Source organism: Pan paniscus, chromosome 4, assembly GCF_029289425.2.
Source record: "Pan paniscus chromosome 4, NHGRI_mPanPan1-v2.0_pri, whole genome shotgun sequence".
Classification (NCBI taxonomy): domain Eukaryota; kingdom Metazoa; phylum Chordata; class Mammalia; order Primates; family Hominidae; genus Pan; species Pan paniscus.
Window position 1 is genome coordinate 88,571,306 of NC_073253.2, and position 23,647 is coordinate 88,594,952.

At 34.9% G+C, this 23,647-nt stretch overlaps 1 protein-coding gene across 4 annotated transcripts in view; it reads left to right on the top strand.

The window, feature by feature from the left end:
- The window catches only part of CDH12 (cadherin 12), a 1,103,355-nt gene that overhangs the window by 1,068,997 nt on the left and 10,711 nt on the right, over positions 1-23,647 (top strand). For all 4 annotated transcript variants that reach the window (XM_055112489.2, XM_055112491.2, XM_034960250.3 and 1 more), the window contains 2 exons: positions 1,614-1,750; positions 19,983-20,104. In XM_055112489.2, the coding sequence (XP_054968464.1) occupies positions 1,614-1,750; positions 19,983-20,104 (259 nt within the window). The remainder of the gene's footprint in view (positions 1-1,613; positions 1,751-19,982; positions 20,105-23,647) is intronic.

A 23,647-nucleotide genomic window follows, 5' to 3' on the forward strand; every position in this document is an offset into this window, starting at 1 on the left:
ACCCTAACAGTTATAATATTAATTAAAAAGTTTGAAATATAATAATTACCAAAATGTGACACAAATATGAAGTGAGCACTTACTATTGGAAAAATGATGCCGATGAACTTGCTTGACACAGGGTTGCAACAAACTTTCAGTTTGTAAAAACGGCAATAGGAGTGAAGTACAATACAGTGAAGAGCCATGAAATAAGGTACACCTGTACTAACAGATACAGACTAGTGTGGAATGATATATTTCAGATGTATTTCACTTGTAAATGCAGGCGATCTAGAACTGAAATAACATACAAACTGCTACAGTTTCAAATAATCAGCTTGTCAAAATAAATAGTTTTTTATGTTGAGATACACATCCCTTTACTGACTTTTCACAATGAACACTTTCTTTGGAGTGGTGATTCCAAGGGGCTGACTAACAATGATGCCATCTGCTTTCAGCCATTGTTTGAAATGATCTCTCTTTGGTTCCAGGCTAGAATAAAATGATGACAAATATTTTGTGTATTGTGCCTTTTGATTAGCAAAATCATTTCCCATAAAATGTTATATTTAAAATTGGTAAGACTGTGTAATAATAATTATATGGGAAACATTGATGACCTGGTTCAAACATCAATCTAAAATTTTCTAACTATGTTAATTTGGACAAATTCCTTCATGTCTCTATGCTTTCTCTTTTCTCATATGTAAGACATATCAATAATACTATTCTGCAGACATTTTTTATTCTCAATGTGTAAGCATTGAGAATAACGTCTATCAAATTGTCATATTTAAAAATGTTAATGATTGTTGTGATTGAAAACACATGTTGGAAAAAGAATTTCACATAATACCGATCCATATATCTACTGTTACTTAAAGATTTAAATACATGCATTTTCTATTTTGCTATTCATTTTCTTGGAATTTTTAGTCCAGTTGCTTCATGTAGGGCAGCATCCATTATTATCAAATATGTCACATAATAAACAAGATAAAGAGACATCATTATCCAAAGTCACTGTTTTTTTAATGTTGACCCGATATGTAATAAAACAACAATGAAACAACAAAATACATAACAAAATAAAACAACCATGACCGTTTTATATGTGTTTGAGGAAATATTTTTGTATAATTACCAAATTGTCAGTTAAAAAAATTTACCGTTTGTTTCCATGATGTTATTTTTTCTATCTCTGGAAACAAAGATTCTACCTCTGTTTTGACCTGGGTTCTTTGTAGTTGTTTCCAGTGCTTCTCTCAACCCCATTTACACAGTCATAGCCACTGTTAAGGAATTTTTTACTGCTTGAAAAAGTTTTAATATTCAGCAGGTTAAGGAAACTCATGGTCAGCTTTAGAATTTTAGTCTCTGCTGAGCTTTCAAGGTGTCAAGGCCCTAAAATAATATGAACAGCAGGAGTACTAAATCTTTTATTATTTCCAGTTTCCCCTTGAGCATACTGACTTTGCAATAAAGAAGCTGTCATTTATAGTCTTCTTTATTGCAAGGTGGGTAATAGTTACAGGGAGAAAAATAAGGAACTGTGTCAAGTTAGCCTAAGTGCCATTATGATTAATGTGTAATCATTGCACATTTGCATCTACTCTTTTCATATACAGGTACTTCATAGATTGGAAGAGTGATGGGGACAGCTACTTTACAATAGATGGAAATGAAGGAACCATCGCCACTAATGAATTACTAGACAGAGAAAGCACTGCGCAGTATAATTTCTCCATAATTGCGAGTAAAGTTAGTAAGTATGGCATGGACAGAATCAATGTTATACTGCAGTTCTTTGGATTTAAGACTCTTAAATGAGTCCCTGCTGAGATGTTTTTCATTTTTGGACTGACAGCTGAGTGGTCTCGCGGGGAAACTCAGAAACCTATTCCTTTTCCTCAGAGCATAAGTCCAGAGAAATTGTGACTGCTGCCAATGAGTCCTGTTTGCAGTATTGCATGAATATATAGTAGTGCATTTCATTGTGTGACCTCATCCTGTTCTATGCTTTACCCTCAAAAATTCACCCGAGTTTTAATTTCTCTTCCACACAGTTTCCTTTTACATATCATTGGGTATTTCACAGGGCCAGGTGAGGGGAAATAATTATCATGTAAAATCACCCATTCTGAAATATTTTCTGACATCAAAGAGAGTATTTAAAAACTCATACATCTTCCTTTTCTCTCCCTTTATTCAAATTTATTTTTGATGACTATCACTATGGAATATACAGGAGTTTCAATTGCAGTTCTTCAAGGAGTGGCTCAAAATGTTTATTATTATTAGGAATTATTTGTTGAGTTGGTTTCTGCTTGGTTCAGAAAAGAATCCTCTAGACTGAGTGATTATAGGTTTTATTTGTTTGGCAGAACGATCAAGGTTATTATCACAACTTTCTCAAGTAATGGATCAGGGTGAAAGTGGTGACGTTTGGCTCTTGAGATAATTGTTCTTAATAAAAGTGCAGCTCCCCATTCCTTTTACTTATGGTCTCTTGAAAAGTTTGGAAAAATCTCAACTGAATCTCTTCCATTTGCTTCCTTCTTTTATTTTGTGCATCTGGTGCAAATTTATAACACTTTAGCAGCTAATTCCCACTTTCCATGCAGGGAATAGCTGTGAGCATTTCTGCTGAAGGGTTTTGATCAGTCCAACTCAGTGGGAATGTAAACATCAAACAGTTTTGTTTGTCTTCAACAACTCCGAACAAACATGAATAGTCAGATACCCATTCCCACATCTTCGTGATATCTTTAGCTGATCCCATCACTTTTAGTTTATTTTGATTATTAAAAGTAAGTCTAACATAAAAGATCATGCAGCTTCTGCCTTGCTCGTTGGAACACTTAGAGTTCCAAAGTGTCATGTAAGAAGTCTGACTACCCGGAGGCTGCCATACTAGAGAGGCCACGTTGCGGTGCTCAGGTTGACAATTCCAGCTCAGCTCTGCCTTCCAACCATACCTCCCAGTGTTCTGGAAATGTGAGTGATGCTGTCTTGGAGCTTCTAGTCCAGTCCACTGTACTAGTGGAATACCACAGTGTAAAGTTCATCAATGCCATGTGAAATGGAATATTAGCCCAGTCAAATCCTGCCCAAATTCTTACCCACAAAATTGTAATAAATATGAAAAATTATTTGTCACAATTTTACAATATTTCACATTTATTAAAAGCAACTACATTTTGATGTCTGCTGATACATGGGAACAGATATCTGAAGAACTCAAAGACATAATCAGAACTTTCATTCCTTCGGGGTGGGGCTACTGATTCCCAGTTTCTTGCAATAGAAAGGAAAGGAAAATTTTTAAAATGCATAAATCTCTATGAATATAGTGCCAATATAGTGCTCCATTGGTTGCCACTTTTTTTTTTTTGAGATAATAGTCTCACTCTGTCACCTAGACTGGAGTGCAGTGGTGCAATCTCGGCTCACTGCAACCTCCGCCTTCTGGGTTCAAGCAATTCTCCTGCCTCAACCCACCGAGTAGCTGGTATCACAGGCATGTATCATCGCACCTGGCTAATTTTTGTATTTTCAGTAGAGACAGGGTTTCACCATCTTGGCCGTGCTGATCTCGAACTCCTGACTTTAGGTGATCCACCTGCCTCGGCCTCCCAAAGTGCTGGGATTACAGGAGTGAACCACCGTGCCTGGTCTGGTTGCCGCTGTTTTTAGGGCTAAAATGGAATGGCAGTAAAGACAGTTGTTCAAATGCTAATTCTCATGTAATTTTGTGAATTATTTGCTGTTGGGGGCTCTGGGTGTCCCCTCCGCATAGGAATCTGACATGGGCACCCAGTGGTAGATCTTATAACTTCTTAATTCTAGAGGCCCCTTGCTTAGCAGGCAGGCTTTTTGGGTAAATTGACAGCACGGTTTCTCAATTTTAGCTCCTTTCTCCTGTGTCCAGCTGACCATGGGAAATTCACTCATCTTTATGACGTTAAAACAGGTGCGTTATAGGTTGCCACTATATTGCAGGTTTCCTCTGCCTTGCCGTCTTCTTTCATATCTGCCCTCTTTGGGCAGTTAGGCTTGGGATGATCAGTGAGTTAGCTACCAAGCAGTCGTATTATAGGGAGAAGAGAATGACAGTCTTCCCTTCTTGAAGGGCTCCCATCCTCATTCTCTCTGTTTTCCCCAAGTCTCCTTTCACACCTGGCATCTATCTCCCCTCCCATACCACATTCTATTATAGTTACATATGTTTTCCTCATTCATTTCATGCTTTCATTTATTTCATTTATGCAGAATTTGGGGACAGCTAAAATATATCATAATTTTAAAAATCCACTTTCGTTTTCTAAGATCTTTGAGAAATATGGTGAAAATGAGTTGTCTAAATTACAGAATAGAAGACCTCTGTGAACCATGTTACTTTCACTCCAGTGGTGGGGATACAATAAATGACAACTGACCAGAGGTAGTCTCTTCAATAACTTCTACTTATCATAAACATGTTGTCCATAATAAAAGATTATTCAGTAGAAAACTATCTAATCTAACCTAAACCTTCCTATTCATACACACATGAAACAGGTGCATGTTTCCTTGATGTAGGCATAATAGGCTTGTGTGCCTTAACTCTAGATGGATGTCTCAGATAGTTTATTGATTGCTTCTGCTGTAGCTGTGGCAGGTCTCTTTCTTTCCAATGGCTCCTTGGATTATCAAAGCAATTATGGGATTGAAGACACTCATAACGATAAGGTCTAGTGTCTCCTTTCAGAGCCTTGAGCTTCAACAATTTAGAAAATGGAAGGAAGTATGAACCTTTATAGTGGAAGCAAGTGTTATTAGTCCCTGAAAGTTTAGATCTTAGAATCCTAATTTGTTAGTTATTAATATGATTGGTGCATATGCGGGCTCTGTCACACTGCCACCTGCTGGCTAGAGTTTTTACCTAAATGAAAATCAGGAATCCACAGGGTATGGAGGCTAATAAATTATGTTGCTCCTCACTGGGTCATAGGCAGAACTGGGACTTAGACAAATTAACAAAATGTATGCACAATCTAAGAGTGGTACCAAACTAATATTCCTAAAATGGACTTCTGGTTAATTCCACTATCTACTCAGTGGCCAATGTAAAGATATTAGAACCATAAAGGAAATTGGGTATGACAAAGACTATATATCTGTATGAAAAATAAAGAGGCTAAACACTATCAAGTGGTAATTAAAGATTCTATAAGAAGAGTAGGTAATCATAGGTTTTTATTTTGTTTGAGTGCACAGCTTAAAAGTAAATTTTATTCATATTCTAATGCCTAAGACTGTCTTCCTTGATCACACTAGCCAGCTGAACAGGGAATATCATCATCGTGAATAAATGAGAAATGAATAGCCCACACTTGCCCTGCCAAGAAGAATGAAATTGCTTAAGTGTACCTTATTGCAAATTGAACTAGCATATGTTTTGGCTCTGACCCTTTTATAAAAACTCTCAGGTGAAATGAAATGGCACGATGATTGAACAACTTCCAATTAATTAAAAAGCAGTCATTAATCAGTGTTGCTATAGTTGGAGGTCCAAATAATTTTATTAGACTTCTAATAATTCTTTTATGCATTACTGCTTTGCTGTTTTTATTATATTAACCTTGAGTATTTTCAATGAGACAGAGACTCCAAACTTTACTTCATTCAAATTATCAGAAAGTTTCAACAGGCAAATGTTTCTAGGATTTTTGTGTTACTTTAACAAATGTCATTAATTAAAGATAACTAGCCAGACAGGATGGCTTGCAACTGTAGTCCCAGCTACTCAAGAGGCTGAGGCGGGAGGATCACTGGAGGCCAGGAGTTCAAGACCAGTCTGAGCAACATACTGAGACCCCTCTCAAAACAGAAAAACAAAATTAACAAAAGGAAAAAGAAAGTGAATAAATAAATAAATATAACTAAACATAACTTCATTAAATCCTTAGAATATATTTTATATGATTATAAAATAAAAAGGTGATACCAGAGACAATGCTTTTCTTGGTCCTATTAGTTATCAAGATGACAGTGAATTGGTCCCATTTATTGTGGAATAAGTTAAAAAAAAACAGTGAATTCCCTTACTAAATGCTATATTGAAAAAAGTTTACATATAATTGTATCATTATGAGTTGTGATAAAGTTGTTAGATAATTAATTTTTAAGGTTATCTTCTATATAGAGCTATTTTATGTTGTAACTTTTTAAAATTTCACATGAAGTAATATTATCCTTATATGTACAGAAAATCAAATTTCAAGATTCGTACCTATAATTCAGATTCAACATAAATTCATGCATTTTTTGGTATCACCTGTATAGAGTACTATCTATGAGCAAAACATTATTTGTTGCGGGTTAGGAGAAAACTGATTAGGAATGATATCTATTCTTAAGGGCATTACAATTTAGTAGTAGTTATAAGTTGACCAGATTTGTAAATTTTGGTAAGTAATAACTATGCAAATTATGCTGAATTCCAGGGAAATTAGATTTAAGTGAACTGTCATATAAACTTCAGAGGGTGGTTGCAAAAGTTTAGGACTGACCACAATATGGTCATGAAGAATTTAAACAAACAAAAAAAAATATAGAGATTTTTCTGGCAGAATCATCTGAAGTTTTTTTTTTTGGCTTATATGCCAAATTGTCAGCTATGGAATGATATTATCACAAAATATGAGAAGTGAGTACCTAATTTTTCTAGAATAACATTAACAATATAATAAAGTAATAAACTATATTAATAGCTTTCTATGCATTAACTCATCTGATCCTTTCAATGAACCTGCAGAGTGAATGTTCTTGTTCACATTGTGGGCATGAGGAATGGACTTTCAGAGATATTTTGTCTGTAGCTCAGTGTCACACAGCTAATGATGACCAGGCTCGGACCAACACCCTGGAGTCTCTCATTCCAGAACACATTCTGAGGATGAGACTGACAACAATTTCACAGGGAACATATTCACCATGTTTCATTTATTTATTTTAAATACTTTAGGGGGTGTGATTGGGAGATGTTGCTCAAGTAATGAAAACATTTGAGTTAGATAGGAGGAATTAATTCAAGAGATCTATTGTACAACATGGTGACTATAGTTAATATATTGTATTCCTGAAAAATTCTGACAGAGTGGATATAAAATGTTTCTACAAAAATTATAACTATGTGAGGTAGTGCATATGTTAATTAGCTAGATTTACTCATTCTACAATGTATATATACTTCAAAACAGTGTATTGTACATGGTAAATACATACAGTTGTATCTGTCAGTTAAAATGTTAACTTAAAAATGTTAGTGGTAGGCTGGGCATGGTGGCTCATGCCTGCAATCCCAGCACTTTGGGAGGCCAAGGCAAGAGGATCACTTGAGGTCAGGAGTTCAAGACCAGCCTGGCCAACGTGGTGAAATCTTGTCTCTACTAAAAACACAAAAATTAGCTGAATATTGTGGCGGGCACCTATAATCCCAGCTACTCGGGAGGCGGAGGTTGCAGTGAGCCGAGGTCATGCCACTGCTCTCCAGCCTGGGTGACAGAGTGAGACTCTGTCTCAAAAAAAAAAAAAAAAGTTAGTGGTAACAATTATCAAAGTAATTTCCATTGCATAGATAAATAATAACATAGTAACAAAGACTAAATATTTTTATTTGCAATGTACATATAGTTGAAGTGAAATACGTATTTATTATCTATCTATATTTAAGCTTATTAGAGGGCTTTCATATCAAAATTCAATAGAAATTTGCATTTTAGAAAGAAAAAACAGAGACTCAAAATAGAATAGAAAAATATGTGTGTAATATTATGTACATAACAGTGGTATAGTTAGGTAGATTTCTATCTCTGCCCAATAAATGTGAATTACCAGGATCTCAAGCTACAGTAAGAGTTCCTAATAACTTAATTGTGAAGGATCTTTTTTGATAATTTCCCTTGTACATTAAAAGAGTTTGTCTACCTGACATCATACTCTTATTTAAGCAATATTTATTAAATAACTTTATGTTTAATTAATCAGAGTCACAATTTGATCAACATAATAGCACACTTAGTTGATATAATTACAAAATGATGTGTCCATTAACCTTATAATGAAATGATATGTAATATCTAATATGCCAGACTTTTTGAAATATTGAAAAAATACAGCCTCATTATCAATAATTTCTCAATACCTCAGTTGGGAACTGATGAACAAAAACATACTTGGTAGTTATGATATGCAAACTATGTGTTTTTCACCTTGTGCTCAATGGTGCCATCACAGGTCCTGTCTTGGGGTGATTGAGTGATGAGAATTAGTTAAGACACACAAGACATATGAACCAATGTAGACCTTCAAAATCAGGGCAGGGTGTGGGAAGGAATAAGACTTTCTGGCAAATATGTTCAATGATGCAGGCAGCATATGGCACTCTCAATATGGTGCCCTTGAATAAGGCAATCTTAATTATAAATGGGGTGGAGGATGGCACATAAATAGAAGATGAAGTCACAAATATCCTAAAAATAGGTGGAGCATAATACTGGTAATCGGAAGTGGATCATATTTAGATTTTAAGGGTAGAAAGACAGCAACATTTCTTTGAAAGATGTTCTCAGGTACTACACTGCTATTCATGAACAGGTCTTCAATTCTTGGGGAGGAAGAGTGCAAGAACTTAGAAGAAAAACCTACTCTTTATATATGAGGTATTAGTTACTTATGCTATGTTACAAATTTGGTAGTTTAAACAACATGTATTATTTTACAGTTAGGAGAGTTAGGAATCCATTTATGGTGAATCTTTGTTCTCTAAGGTTTCTCTTGTAAGACTGCAATTAAGTTGACTCAGTGGTTGATAGCAAGATTCAGTGTGCTGTAGGCTGTTCCACACTGCTGTTTGATCCGAAGCTGCCCTCAGTTTCCAGCCACAGGAGCATCTCCATAGAGCAGTTTGTAACATGGCAGCTGGCATGATCAAAATGAGCAAGAGAAAGAGAAAGTGCCAGCAAGATGAAAGTCAGCTTTTTATAACTTAATGTCAGAAATGACATCTCCTCTTTTCCCACATTCTCTTTATTGGAAGCAAGCCACTAGCTTCAGGCCATACTTAAAGGAAAAGAGTTACACGAGGGTGTGAATATCAGGAGGTGGGGATCGTTGGGAGCCATTATAGAAGCTTGCCTACCATATGGGCTCTTGGCAATCAGACAAGTCAATTGAAAAAAGAAAAAAAAAATAGAAACCATATTTGTTGGCCTCTAGGCACTGAAAATGTCAAGAGCAATGCAACAATCTGGCTAAATACATTAAATATAAAATCAAAATTCAGAGTGCTCCCAGAAAGAATATAATAAGTAATTATTTTTTTAAAAAAAAATTACTTTGAAGACCTAAACATAGTATGTCACATAGGAAGCTCCATATGAGTTGAGGATTTAAAAGATTAAAAAAAAGAAAATCATCATGGAAGGAAGGAGGCCATTCTAGGTTGAAGAAACATTTTAAGCAAAGGAATAGCTATGAAAAGTCATGTTGAGGTCAGATATTGCAAGCAGTGTGGTATAGTTGCTGTCAAGGAGTAGACATTCAGAAAGGAGGCTGAGGCTTCATTCAACAGAGCCTTAAAAGACTTGTGAGAATCTGCAGTTTTTCAGGTGCGACTATGAATCTGCCCTCCTTCTCATTCTATCTCCTCTACCTGTGTGCCCCCAGCTTACTATGGATCCAAAGAAGCATTTCACTTCTCCAACTTTTCCTATCTGTTCCTAGGCCTGCATTTCTGTGAGCCAGCACTGATTGGCTTACAGTGTATTCACCTGGGTGACTATATAGTTAACCTTACGAGAAACAAAGTGACAAAGAGGTGTGGATTCTTTGTGGTGTTTGGGCAGAAATATTCTCCTTAATTTGGCCAGACTTGTTTTCAAAAAAGGTATTAATAGTTCTATTCGCTTTGAGAATAGGCATCCTTGGTTTGGCCTTTATCTTCTCTACTGGCCTTCCTCAATGTGAATCACAGCCACCTGCATCAGAGACACCTGGAACATTTCCTAAAGGGAAGATTCTTCTACCTCTTTCAAGTCATGGTGAATCAGAATTTCTGGGAGTACTGCCAAGAAATCTCCATTTCAAACAAGCTCCCTGAGTAACTCCAAGGAACACTGATTTGGGACCCACTGTGTCATTCTCAAATTTCAGTAAACAAAAGAGTGGAATCAGTTACCATGAATATATGTACTTACTCAAAGACTGTAGTTGACTTTTCAGGACTAAACATAACCATTGGTTTCAATTCCAAATTGATGTCAATCCTTTCTTCTTTCAATTGCCCAAATTATTGCTTTCCTCTTATTTTTCATAAATGCCTTGTTTTACATGAGTGTAGGTAGTTTATTTACTGTGTTCTAATTTCCTTTCTTTTTCCCAAGTAACTATATAAAACTATTTTGTATTCTCAAAGAAAGATAAGTGTGGCTTATACTAAAATTGCCAATATTTTATTAGTACTTGTATATTAGGGTTCTTTAAAGGGACAGAACTAATAAGATAGATGAATGTATAAAAAGGAGTTTATTAGGGGAAATGACTCACATGATCACAAGATGAGGTCCCACAATAGACCATCTGCAAGGTGAGGAGCCAGGAAGCCAGTCGGAGTCCCAAAACCTCAAAAGTAGGGAAGCCAATAATGCAGCCTTCAGCCTGTGGCAGAAGGACCGAGAGTCCCTGGTAAATCACTGGTCTAAGTCCAAGAGTCCAAAACCTGAAGAACTTGGGGTCTGATGTTTGAGGGAAGGAAATATCCATCCAGCACAAGGGAATGATGAAGGTGGGAAGACTCAGTGAGCTTATTCCTTCCACGTTCCTCTGCCTGCTTTTGTCCTAGCCACGCTGGCAGCTGATTAGATGGTGCCCACCCAGACTGAGGGTGAGTCTGCCTTTCCCATTCTACTGACTCAAATGTTAATCTGCTTTGGCAACACCCTCACGGACACACCCAGGAACAATGATTTGCATCCTTCAGTCCAATCAAGTTGACACTCAATATTAACCATCACAAGTCTACCCTTTGTCAACTTGAACCCACACACATCTCCTGAAATCATACATAATCACCAAATGAAGACAATAATAAGGTCATAATTATGCCTAACATAGTACAGTTATCCTTCTTACAACCAGAAGCACACTAATCATCAACCTAAATGCTATTATATAAAGTTAACATTTAAATGCTGATATGAAGTCAATAAATCTTATGTCACATGATAAAGAAAAAAAGGAAATAAAGATATTTTCTTAGTACAACTGTATACATGTACAAACATGTTCTTAACAACATAAGGGTGAATATTCCTTAGTAGATGAATTCCTTAGTAGATGAATATCTGAAGGGGAGTTTATTAAGACAATTGATTCACAGGATCACAAGGTGAAGTCCCACAACAGGCCATCTGCAAGATGAGGAGCCAGGAAGCCAGTGCAAGTCTCAACACCTCAAAAATAGGGAAGGCAATAGTTGCAGCCTTCAGTCTGTGGCTGAAGGCCCAAGAGCCCCAGGGAAATCGCTGGTGTAAGTCCAAGAGTTTATAAGCTGAAGAACTTGGAGTCTGATGTTCGAGGGCAGGAAGGATCCAGCACAGGTGAAAGATGGAGGCCAGAAGATTCAGCTTGTCCAGTCCTTCCGCGTTCTTCTGCCTGCTTTTATCCTAACCCCACTGGCAGTTGATTAGATGGAGGCCCACCTGAATTGAGGGTGGGTCTGCCTCTTTCAGTTCACTGACTCAAATGTTAATCTCCTTTGGCAACACCCTCACAGACACATCCAGGAACAATATTTTGAATCCTTCAATCCAATCAAGTTGACACTCAAATTAACCATCACAACTTTGAAGAGTAGTACTTCGAAGAAAGAATCACTAATGAGGTTTTCACATCATTTCGTAAAGCACTGTAATGTATCATATACATCGGAAATAATAATCATTAACATCACCATAATCATCAGTGTAATTTAGAAATAATACCATTTTTCTCATTATTATATGCTATGTAAATGTAATGAAATCCAAATTTGTATTGTGATAGAGTGTATTTTATCTTAAATTTTCAACTGCTTTTGCATACATTACTGTAATCAAACTGCTTAAGAATACTTTAAATCAATCTAATTGCTCCATCAAAATCACATGTACAACTATAATGCCAGGCTTATATTTTTCTTAATTAGTATCTGATTATCACAGGAAATTAAAACTACATGATGAACTTTTCACCTAAAGGTTGAAATTTGGATAAAAATTATATTTAGACATGTAGATAAAATTCTTTTTAATATCACATGCAAGAGAGAATTCACAATTAGAAAATGTTTTTACATGGAAATGTTATTTTGTTGACATCATATACTATATCATATTGAATCAATTACTATAGGAATAGATTCAATATGATATAGTATATGATGATACTTACAAGTTCATACTTCTTAGTATAAACTTCTTAGTATCAAAGATTCTATTTGGGCCAGGCACGGTGGCTCACACCTATAATCCCAGCACTTTGGAAGGCCAAGGTCGGTGGATCAATAGTAAGAAGGTAAAAAGATATTTTCGTTGGCAGAAATAGCATTCATCAAGCTCTAGAAATGGAAGAAAGCATAAAATATTCCGAAAAATATGCAGGATTTCAGAATAGGAAAGAGAAAAGAAACCAAGGATGAGTACAAGGCAAAACTCTCTCTGTGGTCTCTGTGCCTCTGTCTCTCACTATCCCCTTTGCCTCCCAGTAATGAAGAAAATCCAGATGACAAATATGATTTTTTTTCTCAGCATGTTCTGATATTTTGATTTTTATCCTGAAGCAAAGAGGTACACATTGAGGAGATATAATCAAAGACAGAACTTGATCTTACCGGTACTTTTGAAAATTTATGTTGGTTACAGTGTAAACCAAAAATAAAATTCTAAGCCCAACAACTCACTGAATGGACCCCTCCTCTCAACCAAGAGGATTCCAAAGTAAATCTGAAAAACTTAGCTCAGGCTATGATGATGGGAAGGGGAGTCGAACATGTCTCACAATACTCTGTTCCTTTTGGAAATCAGGCACAACTGATCAGCAATAACATTGAAACAAAGATCTTACGAATGACAAAACAGACTCTTTGTAGCAATAAGATACCAAATTTCATCCTGACTCTAGTGACATCACATGACACGACAGATAGCTAGGCCCTAAAAGGAATCAAAGTAATTTACTCCAAAATATATTTATTTGACATATTTTGAAATGGGCCTGCAATGCTATTTCTCATGGGGGAAAATTTACATTCTGTACATCGTTTTCTTTCTTTTTCAGGTCTTTTCCTGATCCTGGAGAGATGTAACTAAGAATCTAGTACCTTTTTGGGTCTGATAAGAGACATTTACCATCTATTCTCTCTGAAGCCTTCTACCTAGAGGCTTCATCTATATAATAAGAGCCTTGGTCTCCACAACCCCTAATCTTAACCCAGACACTCCTTTTTATTGATTCCAGGTCCTTAAATAATAACTTAACACTCTCAACCAATTGCCCATCAGAAAATCTTTGAATCCACCTTTATGGAATCACAGAAGTATATTGGTGAAGAAATTATCTTTATGGATTCCCCAGACTAGCTACAGATTATATTAGACATGGTATAATTTAATGTGCCATTTAAAAATAACTGAACTAAAGAGAAAAGTCAAAGAAAGCCTGTGTCAACCTATATCATTCATTTATTATATCTTACTGAGTTTGCACTAGTATAATTCAGTTTCATGGCATAAAAGGCTAAGATTCCATTCTAGAAGTTATTGTAGTTGTAATTTAGAACACAGTCACACAATTGAATTTTAACTTTTTTTAAAAAGAAAAACTTTCATTTTAGGTTCAAGGGTACATGTGCAGATTTGTTATGTATGTAAGTTGCATATCATGGGAGTTTGACGTACAGATTATTTTGTCACTAGGTAATAGTTTTTTGATCTTCACCCTCCTCCCACTCTCTGTCCTCAAGTAGGCCCTGATGTCTATTATCCCTTCTTTGTGTTCATATGTACTCAAAGTTTAGTTCCCACTTACAATTGAGAACATGTGGCATTGGGTTGTCTGTTCTTAGGTTAGTTTGCTTAGGATAATGGCCTCCAGCTCCACCCAGGTTTCCGCAAAGGTCATGATCTTATTCTTTCTTATGGCCCCATAGTATTCCATTATGTATATGTGCCACATTTTAAAAATCCAGTCTACCGTTGATGGACATTTGGGCTTATTCTGTGTCTTTGCTATTGTGAATAGTGCTGCAATGAACATACATGTGCATGTGTCCTTATGGTACAACAATTTATATTCTATTGGCTATGCACCCAATAACGGGATTGCTGGGTCGAAGAGTAATTCTGTTGTAAGTTCTTTGAGAAATCACAATACCGAATTTTAACTTTTTTTTTTTTTTGAGATGGACTTTTGCTCTTGTCACCCAAGCTGGAGTGCAATGGCACAATCTCAGCTCACTGTCACCTCCACCTCTCGGGTTCAAGAGATTCTCCTGCCTCCCGAGTAGTGGGGATTACAGGCGCCCACCACCATGCCCAGCTACTTTTTGTATTTCTAGTAGAGATGGGGTTTCACCATGTTGGCCAGGCTGGTCTCAAACTCCTGACCTCAGGTGATCCACTTGCCTTGGCCTCCCAAATTGCTGGGATTACAGGCGTGAGCCACCATGCCTGGCTGAATTTTAACTCTTATAGTTATTCCAAAGAGATGTTATTTTTCAATAAAGAAACAAAATAACTCCAGTGTATTTTAATCTAACAAGAACCTTGTGTTCATTAGTACTTTACCATTTTCAAAACATGTTCAATTACACTTCTCATTTGGTTCTTGGAAACACATCTACGAGGTACAATTTTAAGAAGCTCTGCCTTGTCCTTTGAATGTAAAGTGGGCTTCCTCATAGCCTGGTGGCTAGATGAGTTCTGAATGTGACTCAGTGAGGATACTTGATCATCACATATGTTGGTAGATTTCAGGCATTCCATCTTCGTGCTCTCTGAGTTAGTTAATAGCTATATCATAGAGCGTTGAGAAACTGTGAGAAGATCTGGATTCCTGTCTTGACTCCAATAGAAATCATAGGAAAGATTATATCAATGTTTTTCATCTATAAATAGATGTCTATGCATCTATAGTTTTCAAACTTTGTAGATGATCAGGACACTTTGTCAAATAAAATCTTATGTGGAATCTCAATAGATTACATCAAGAAAATGGTGGTTAATGCCAACAGCTTATCTTTAGTCCTAATGAAACCACGTAGCACTACGAAGAATAGCATGAGAACTATAAGTTTATATAATGCCTAAATTCTCTTTTATATTTAAAATTCAGGTTTTCCAGGGTTTATCAAAGGTTGCAATGGTAGTTCCCAGTGAACCCATTTCTAAAAGAGATTTCTGATTACAAATTCTAATTATGTCACACCTAAAAATCTATCCTATATGACATGTTCTTCTGACAATTAAGCTGACATTTCTTTGGTCAAGAAGTGAGGTCTATCCTCCTTTCCTTTGAGTATGGAAGGGAAATTAATATACTAACAAATTTAGACGTTGCTAGTATATTAAGTGTACAATTGTCATTTTACATTTATCTCCTATCCCATGAACTTGATGTATTCCTTTATTATATCTGTAAGTTTATTTGCAGATTCCTTAGCATTTTCCATCTACAGGGTCATGTCATCTTTAAGCAATAATCATTTTATTTCTTTCTTTCCATCTGGATACCATTTAAAAATTTATATTTGGTTCTGATTTCAATGCATAAAATTCTCAAGGACAATGTTGAAGATATATATATATTTCAAGAGCACATATTCTTATTCTGTGCACAGTGTTAGAATAAAAAAGTCTTTTACCATGATATTAGTTTCTCACAGACATACTTTATCAGGTTGAGGAAGCTGCCTTTTATTTATTGTTTCTTGAGAGTTTTTATCACGAATGGACTAGGGTTTTGTCAAATGCAAATTCCAAGCCTATTGAGATAGCCTTGTAACATTTTGTTCTTCCTTGTATTAATATGGAGATTGTTCTTGGATGTTAAATCAACCTCGTGTCCTCAGGATAAACACACATTCGTCATAATATATTATCTGTATAACTTGCTGCTGGAATTAATTCGCTAATATTTTGTTAAGGAGTGTTTGTACTTATGTTTATAAGAAATAATAGTCAGCGATTTTGGCTTTTGTGATTTTTTAATTGGTTTTGGTATCAAGGCACATAGGATTAGGCGGTAAGTGCTTCCTCCTCTATTTCTGAAAGAGACTGTAAGAAAATGATATTGTGTGTTCCTTAAATCTTTGATAGAATTCCTCATGAAGCCACCTGGGTGAGGGCTTTACTTAGTGAGGAGATTTTTCATTACAAGTTCATTTCTTAACTGTTGTAACTATGTTAAGATTTTCTGTTTATTGTTGAGTCAGTTTTGGTAATTTGCATTTTGTTGGAATTTGTCAATTTCACCTGTTAACTATGTTCTTGCATAAAGCAATTTAAAAGATTCCTTTATCATTTTTTATTTCATTTATAATGAGAAGTAATTAATTCATTTCAGATTTAGGTAATTTATTATTTTCCTTTTTTCTCTTAGTTTAGCTGTACTTTAAAATATTAATGAAATAGGTTCTAAATCAAATAGACTCAAAATGCTATAGGATCTGACTCCGATATTATTGAAAGATAGAGAGAGGAAGATCTAACAAAGCATTGTGAAGGTATAAGGGACAAACATAGAATTATTTATTTGTTATCTGATATGAGCCTCAAATTAGTAACTAGCTATTAAATATAGGCAATGTGGAACAGTAATAATTGGAATTTAAATGGTTTCACTATTGGGAACTTAACACTTAATTGTGTAAGACTTTGATTATTTAATGTTTACTAGGTTCATAATTAAATTTCCTTCATAAGTATTCAACAGTAACTAATTTCCATATGGTGTTATTTTCAAATAATTGTATAATAATACTCATGATGAATCAAGGTTAAATGAATTTCATCGTTGCTGCCCCAAATATTCATTAGATGAGTCAGTAAGAAAATAGATCATTACTTTTCAAAATAATTTAGTACAATATATCTCTATATAAATTAAAGTATGCTGTATTACTCCTATGCATTATTCATTCTTGTGAAATTTTCAATTCATATTTGAGTACAATAGTTCTCAAACTGAGATGTTGTTGCTTCTTAAACGGCCACTTAAAAATATTAGGTGACGTTCTTAATGTTTAATTATGGAAAGTTTTGAAAATACATGATAGAAGAGAGAGTAATATTATTAAACAGATAAACTTGTTACTCATTTTCAACAATGTGAACATCTTTTTTGTTATTTTCTCTCTATTTGGACACTTGTATTGCCACAATGATGCCTTGTGACATTTAATCTTCAGGAAATTTAGATATTTCTAAATTAGATATTTCTAAATATCTGTAGGATATCTAGTGATCAGGGAAGTTTCACACAACAAAACATTGTCATAGCTAAAATGCCAATAGTACTTTTGGGGAAACGCTGTTAATAAAAAAAATTACAATATTAAGAATAAGTTTGGGACAATTTACTCATAACAGATATGAGAATCTATTTTGCAGGTTAGAAAATAATTTACAACTAGCAGAAGAGAATTAATTTCTGATAGATAAACCAGGCCTAAATTCATTTTAATAACTTTTTCTTATATTATAAAATAAATCTCTAGGAAAACTCCTGTCCCCTGTGGAAGATATACCATTGTCACACCAACTTAATAAAACAAAACTGTAATACTGAAATAAAGTAAAAAAGACATTCTCATTTTCATGTAGCTGCAGGACTCATACATTATATACTATGTAAAATAAAAAATAGAAACTGAGTTTTACATTACCCAGATGTTGAGTAGTTTAAGTTATTCACATTCATTTACTAAACTTTATAAAATGAATTAGTTGTCTTTTTGTAAGTACCTATATAATTGTCAAAGTGATTTATTTTTTCATCTAAAGCTCAATATATAATAGATTTTAAGAGCATGAGCTGTGGAATCAGAACAGCTGGAATCAAAACCTAGCCTTACCACTTTTGACGATGACATTTGAGAAATTACATCCCTGTCTCTTCAGAGTTTCACCTACACAAAGGAGATAAAAATAATGCCTATATCATAGTTGCTGTAAAGTCTAAATTAGTTCATGTTTGTAATGTGGCTTTGAATATTTGTATATTGCAAGCATTCTAAAGTATTAGGCATTAGGCATTGCTGTTGTTTGTAATTTCCAATTTCTTTAGAAAAGTAAAGTTAGTTTAACCAACTTGTTGACTTTTATTTATATTTTATACTGTGTAAATAATGGATAGCAATAACAGAAACAGATCTTGATCACCTCCACAAAGTATAAATGGTAATGAGTAATGATATTTACCAAAATTTATCAAACACCTTGTAAAATACCATCTCATTTAATGCAACAGCACTATGAAGCAGGGCCTATGAAAACCATGTATTTCATACAAGGAAACTGAGTTGAAGAAAGGTGAAATAACTTGTGAAAACCGGGCCAAACAGTTTCTATCAAATAAGATAGTGGCTTGTGACCAATATCAATTTTTAAATAATATGTACTTTCTGAATAATTCTCCAAGATTATTAATCTACCTTTTATAAGCACGCCTGGTATTATAAGAACATACCATTTATACGCAATTTATGTTATCTGTGTAGGTATTGGTACAAATAATGGATTTCACTGTCATATGTGAATATCAGAATGCTGTTAAAGCTATTGTGTCAAATGCTTGTTATGTATTTTTTAAATGAATTTTAACTAAGCAAGATATTGTATACCTTTCAAAATCAGTCGTGTGGAATGATTTTTTATGCATTCTTTGAAGCATTCTAGATAGATGTCTAAAAGAATATTATAAGTCTTTGGTGGCATTACAGAAGAGTTTAACTCATAAACCCATCAATAGAGAAGGTATGATGGAATAAACATGGTCTTTGGATTTTTGTAATCCTGGGTTTGGATCTAAACTCCCCATTCATTTAGCTTTCTGCCTCTGAGCAAGAGGTCTTTTCAGCAAAACAGTTTATCCATCTGCAACACTTCATAAGGTAAAATTATATATTGCACAAGTTCAAACAGGTGCATTATTTTATGCTTTATTGATTTAATTATTTTCTAGTTTTATTCCGTAAATGACAGAGATCCAGATAATAATCCATAGGTGGGACCAAAACCTGTGATGGAATTTTGGCAGAAGCATCTTGTCAAACTGACAGTCTTTCTGATACTAGGAAGTAGGAAGAAGTAAGTTATTGCATAAAAGTTTATTACTTCCTTTTTTATCACCAGCAAGTAATTTAAGGAAGTATACTAGCTTTCCATAATCCATCTCTTATTTCTACTTCCTTAAGTTTATTTTAATACTTTTCATTTATAAAGAGCCTTCTTTCCCTTTTTTTTTTTTTTTGTTATAGTTCTTCTTTTCAGGAGGAATCTTCTAGGAGGAATCATTTTGAGTGAGTCATTTAAATATGTAGATTATCCAACCAATAACGTTTTCATTATGTGGGTACAACATAGACAATTTTTTATCTGGGGAAAAATATCACTGTTGGTAAGGATTGGTTCTGTGAACTAACCCTGGTATAATGGCTGAGTCATTCTTTTAGAAAGGGCTACACTTATGCTAAAATATCAGTTAAATAGTTGGCCTTACTTTGGTATTGAATTCTAAAGATAAAAAGGATTCTTTTATCATCTTGTAGTTGGAACCCCCAGAATTTCCTATAAGAAGGATTTTTTTTTCCATTCTATATAAAGGCTGATTTTTAAAAATTTAAATACTATTTATTGTTAGAAGCAATAACTGACCGGATTTTGTAATCATCTTTTATCTTTATATGTTTTTAACAGGTAACCCTTTATTGACCAGCAAAGTCAATATACTGATTAATGTCTTAGATGTAAATGAATTTCCTCCAGAAATATCTGTGCCATATGAGGCAGCTGTGTGTGAAAATGCCAAGCCAGGACAGGTATCTTATAAATATTGTTTCTTGAGTGTATAAAGACCCACCATATGCATGTGTTTTAAGTTATAAGTACAGACATGAATATACACACATATATTTGTTTTTCTGAATCAGACCTTTCATAAAAGAAACCATAAAAGATTAATTAAACTGTTGTGAATTAATGATATAGATGAATGTATGTGGAGGTGATACCGCATGGATGAAGTACTGATTGCTTAGTGAACGTTCTTTGTATAATTAAAGGTCTACACTCGTGGTTTCTGCTATGTTTTTCTATTCTCCTACTGTTGAATTTCTTTCCTTTTTTTTCTTTTTTCTTTTTTTTTCTTGATATGAAATCTTGCTCTGTCACCCAGGCTGGAGTGTAATGGCACATTCTTGGCTCACTGCAACCTCCGCCTCCTGTGTTCAAGTGATTATCCTGTCTCAGCCTCCCAAGTAGCTGGGATTATAGGCATGCGCCACCATGCCCAGCTAATTTTTTGTATTTTTAATAGAGATGGGGTGTCTCCATGTTAGCCAGGCTGGACTCGAACTCCTGACCTCAAGTGACACACCTGCAAATTTCTTTCTTTTTTTATTTGTGTTTATTTATTTATTTATTTTGAGACAGAGTCTCGCTCTGTCACCCAGGCTGGAGTGCAGTGGCCTGATCTCTGCTCACTGCAACCTCCGCCTCCCGGATTCAAGCGATTTTTGTGCCTCAGCCTCCCGCGTAGCTGGGACTACAGGCACGCGCAACCACGCCCAGCTAATTTTTTTGTATTTTTAGTAGAGACGGGGTTTCACCATGTTAGCCAGGATGGTCTCAATCTCCTGACCTCGTGATCCGCCTGCCTCGGCCTCCCAAAGTGCTGGGATTACAGGCATGAGCCACCGCACCCAGCGCCCACACACAAATTTCTAAAGAACTTGTGACTGTAAACCCAGTAAGCAAGCCACTTTAGAGTGCATTTTCCCAGTATATTTCTTATTTTGCTCATGTGCTTGTATTAGTTGCACAACAAATCTTTTAATCTAACCTGAAAATGCAACGCTTCCCTCTCTGGTGGCCTTGAGAAGAACATCTGGGTTATTTTAAATGTCTGACTTTCATTTTTCTTATGAAGTTAATATTATTCTGTGAAGATGTAGTTGTGGGAATATGTTATGAGGAAAGAAGACCACAAAGTTAATGAAACTGATTGTGAAAGGTTTTATGTTAGGTGGTGGTAGGTTGCCATTTTTTCTTATTTTTTTCCTCCTAAAGTCTTATGAATGAATTTAGGAATAATATAAAGGGAATCAGGCATGGATATATGAAAAGAGTATGTCATGAAACAAAAATATGTTTAATCTAATATTGTGGATCTGCATTCCAAATACAAAATGCATTGGTATGCTTTGGTTTGCTCTAGTTTTTGATCACCTTTAAATAGCGTAACTATTCACTTAAGTAAATTCGAAGTTTTATTTCTTACTTGAAATAAGTCTTGATATTTAAAACAGTATTTTTGTTGAAAAAAGTCGTTATTTAATCTTTAGTATCTTTTTCAATTTCCATGCTGTACATCACTTAGTAGAACCTTTGTCCCATAGTTCTAAACCTGTGATGTCTACTAGTTGTATAGCTATTAAAATAAAATTAAAATTACGTGAAACTAAAAACTATATTCTCATTCATACTAATCACATTTCAAGTGCTCAATTTGTGGTGAGCAGATATAATTTTGGTGACTGCAGACATAGAGTATTTTCATAACCATGGACATTTCTAGTGGACTGTGCTGCTCTACTCTTCCATTTGATAATGTGGGGACTCATTAATCTTCTGACATCACAACTTATTTTGTGATATTTTCTCAAGAAATCTGCATCCTTAATTTTGGATTGGCACAGAATGCACTTAAAATTTATCACCTTAAGTGCATCCACGATTTATATGGGATGAGCCTGCAGCTTTCTTTAGTTTCTGAAATCCTAGGTGCTACAAAAATATTTGGGCCTGAATAAATAACCTGATTTGGTTGTTTTGGGAGTTTGAAGAGGTTTACCAAAATTCCTCAAGTTAGCTATTTTCCACTTTCAGGATGCCTCACTAAACAAAGACAAAAAAAAAAAAAAAAGCGAGTTCTTTAGCTTTTAGGTGGTTAAGGATATTAGTGATTTCAGATCAATTAGAATTTCATTTGTAATGCTCCAAATGGAAGCCTTTGGGAATAGAGCTCCATTTAATGTTTTATGTTTGTCCAATAAATTAAAGGATTTGATGAGTTGAGAAAAGGAAATTAGTTGAAATCAATGTTATTTTTTCATATCTGAATAAAATTTTGAGGAATATCTTGGATTCTTAGAGGCTCTTATTCTAAAATATATTTCTGGGGTTTTTGTGTCCAATTGAGCCACACTTTTCTACAAAGCATAACCCTGAAATGTCCATTGAGTTTTCAGGGATGTAATATATGAGAAATTAATTGTAATATATTGTAATATATGAGAAATGTATATATGTTCTGTTTTTGAGCCCTGCCATTCTGCCCCTAGTCTAAGAACTATGCATACGAACTGTCTCTCCTGGATTATGCTACTATCTATTATCTACCTATCTATCATCTACATTTCATCTATTTATTCTGAAAAAAATAAGAAAAGGAGGAAAGATTATGCTATGTAAATCAGTACAAATTTAGATGGTAGTTGTTTTCCTCAGGGCAGGGACTTCCAAGCAGCACTTCCAAGCAGCACTTCCAGATAAGTGCCAGTCTATAACAAAGTCTTTATATCTATATGCTATTCTAAAGGACTTTTCTTTATTCTAGTTATGTTCTTGATAGATTTTGATATTATACATTTAATTTAGTAATGGTGCTAGTTTATAACAGAAGGAAAACAAAGCAAAATTTGACAGCCAGGTATTAATCCCCGGATAAGATACAGAGATCTTCTCAATGAAATTGAGTGATCTGCAGACATTGGTCTAAGTGAAGGAAAGTTGGTTTCATAGGGTCTGTATGTTGATTCATTGACTAAGTTGCCACATTCCATGATTTAGACTTTGGTGCTGAATAATGAAATTCTCTCCAGGACAATTTTAAAGCTTAAATAGAGTCTGTGTGACTAATTCACACTAAGACAAGAAATCAAAATTCATACGAGAGGACCAATTAATTTGTTAAATTAGAAATTACTAATGCTGCACTGGATATCCAAGGTCCCAGTGATATCTATCATCTATCTATCATCTATCTATCTATCTATCTATATCTATCTATCTATCCATCCATCCATCCATCTACCTACCTACATATCTAACGTCTATCTGTGTCTCTGTGTGTGCAGATAAACAGGAACATAGATCATAGTCATAGATTGGGTTTTAACTGAATCTCACGTTTAATAGCATCAGTGTAAGATCACATGATGCATGCTTTACACACTGGGACAAGGATATCCGTGTGTGAAATCTAGAGCCTTCCTCTTGCAGATTCAAATGTAGTCTGAGAGCATGATTATCTGGCCAACACTCTGCCCTTGTCATCTCTCACATAACACTTCCTGAAATTC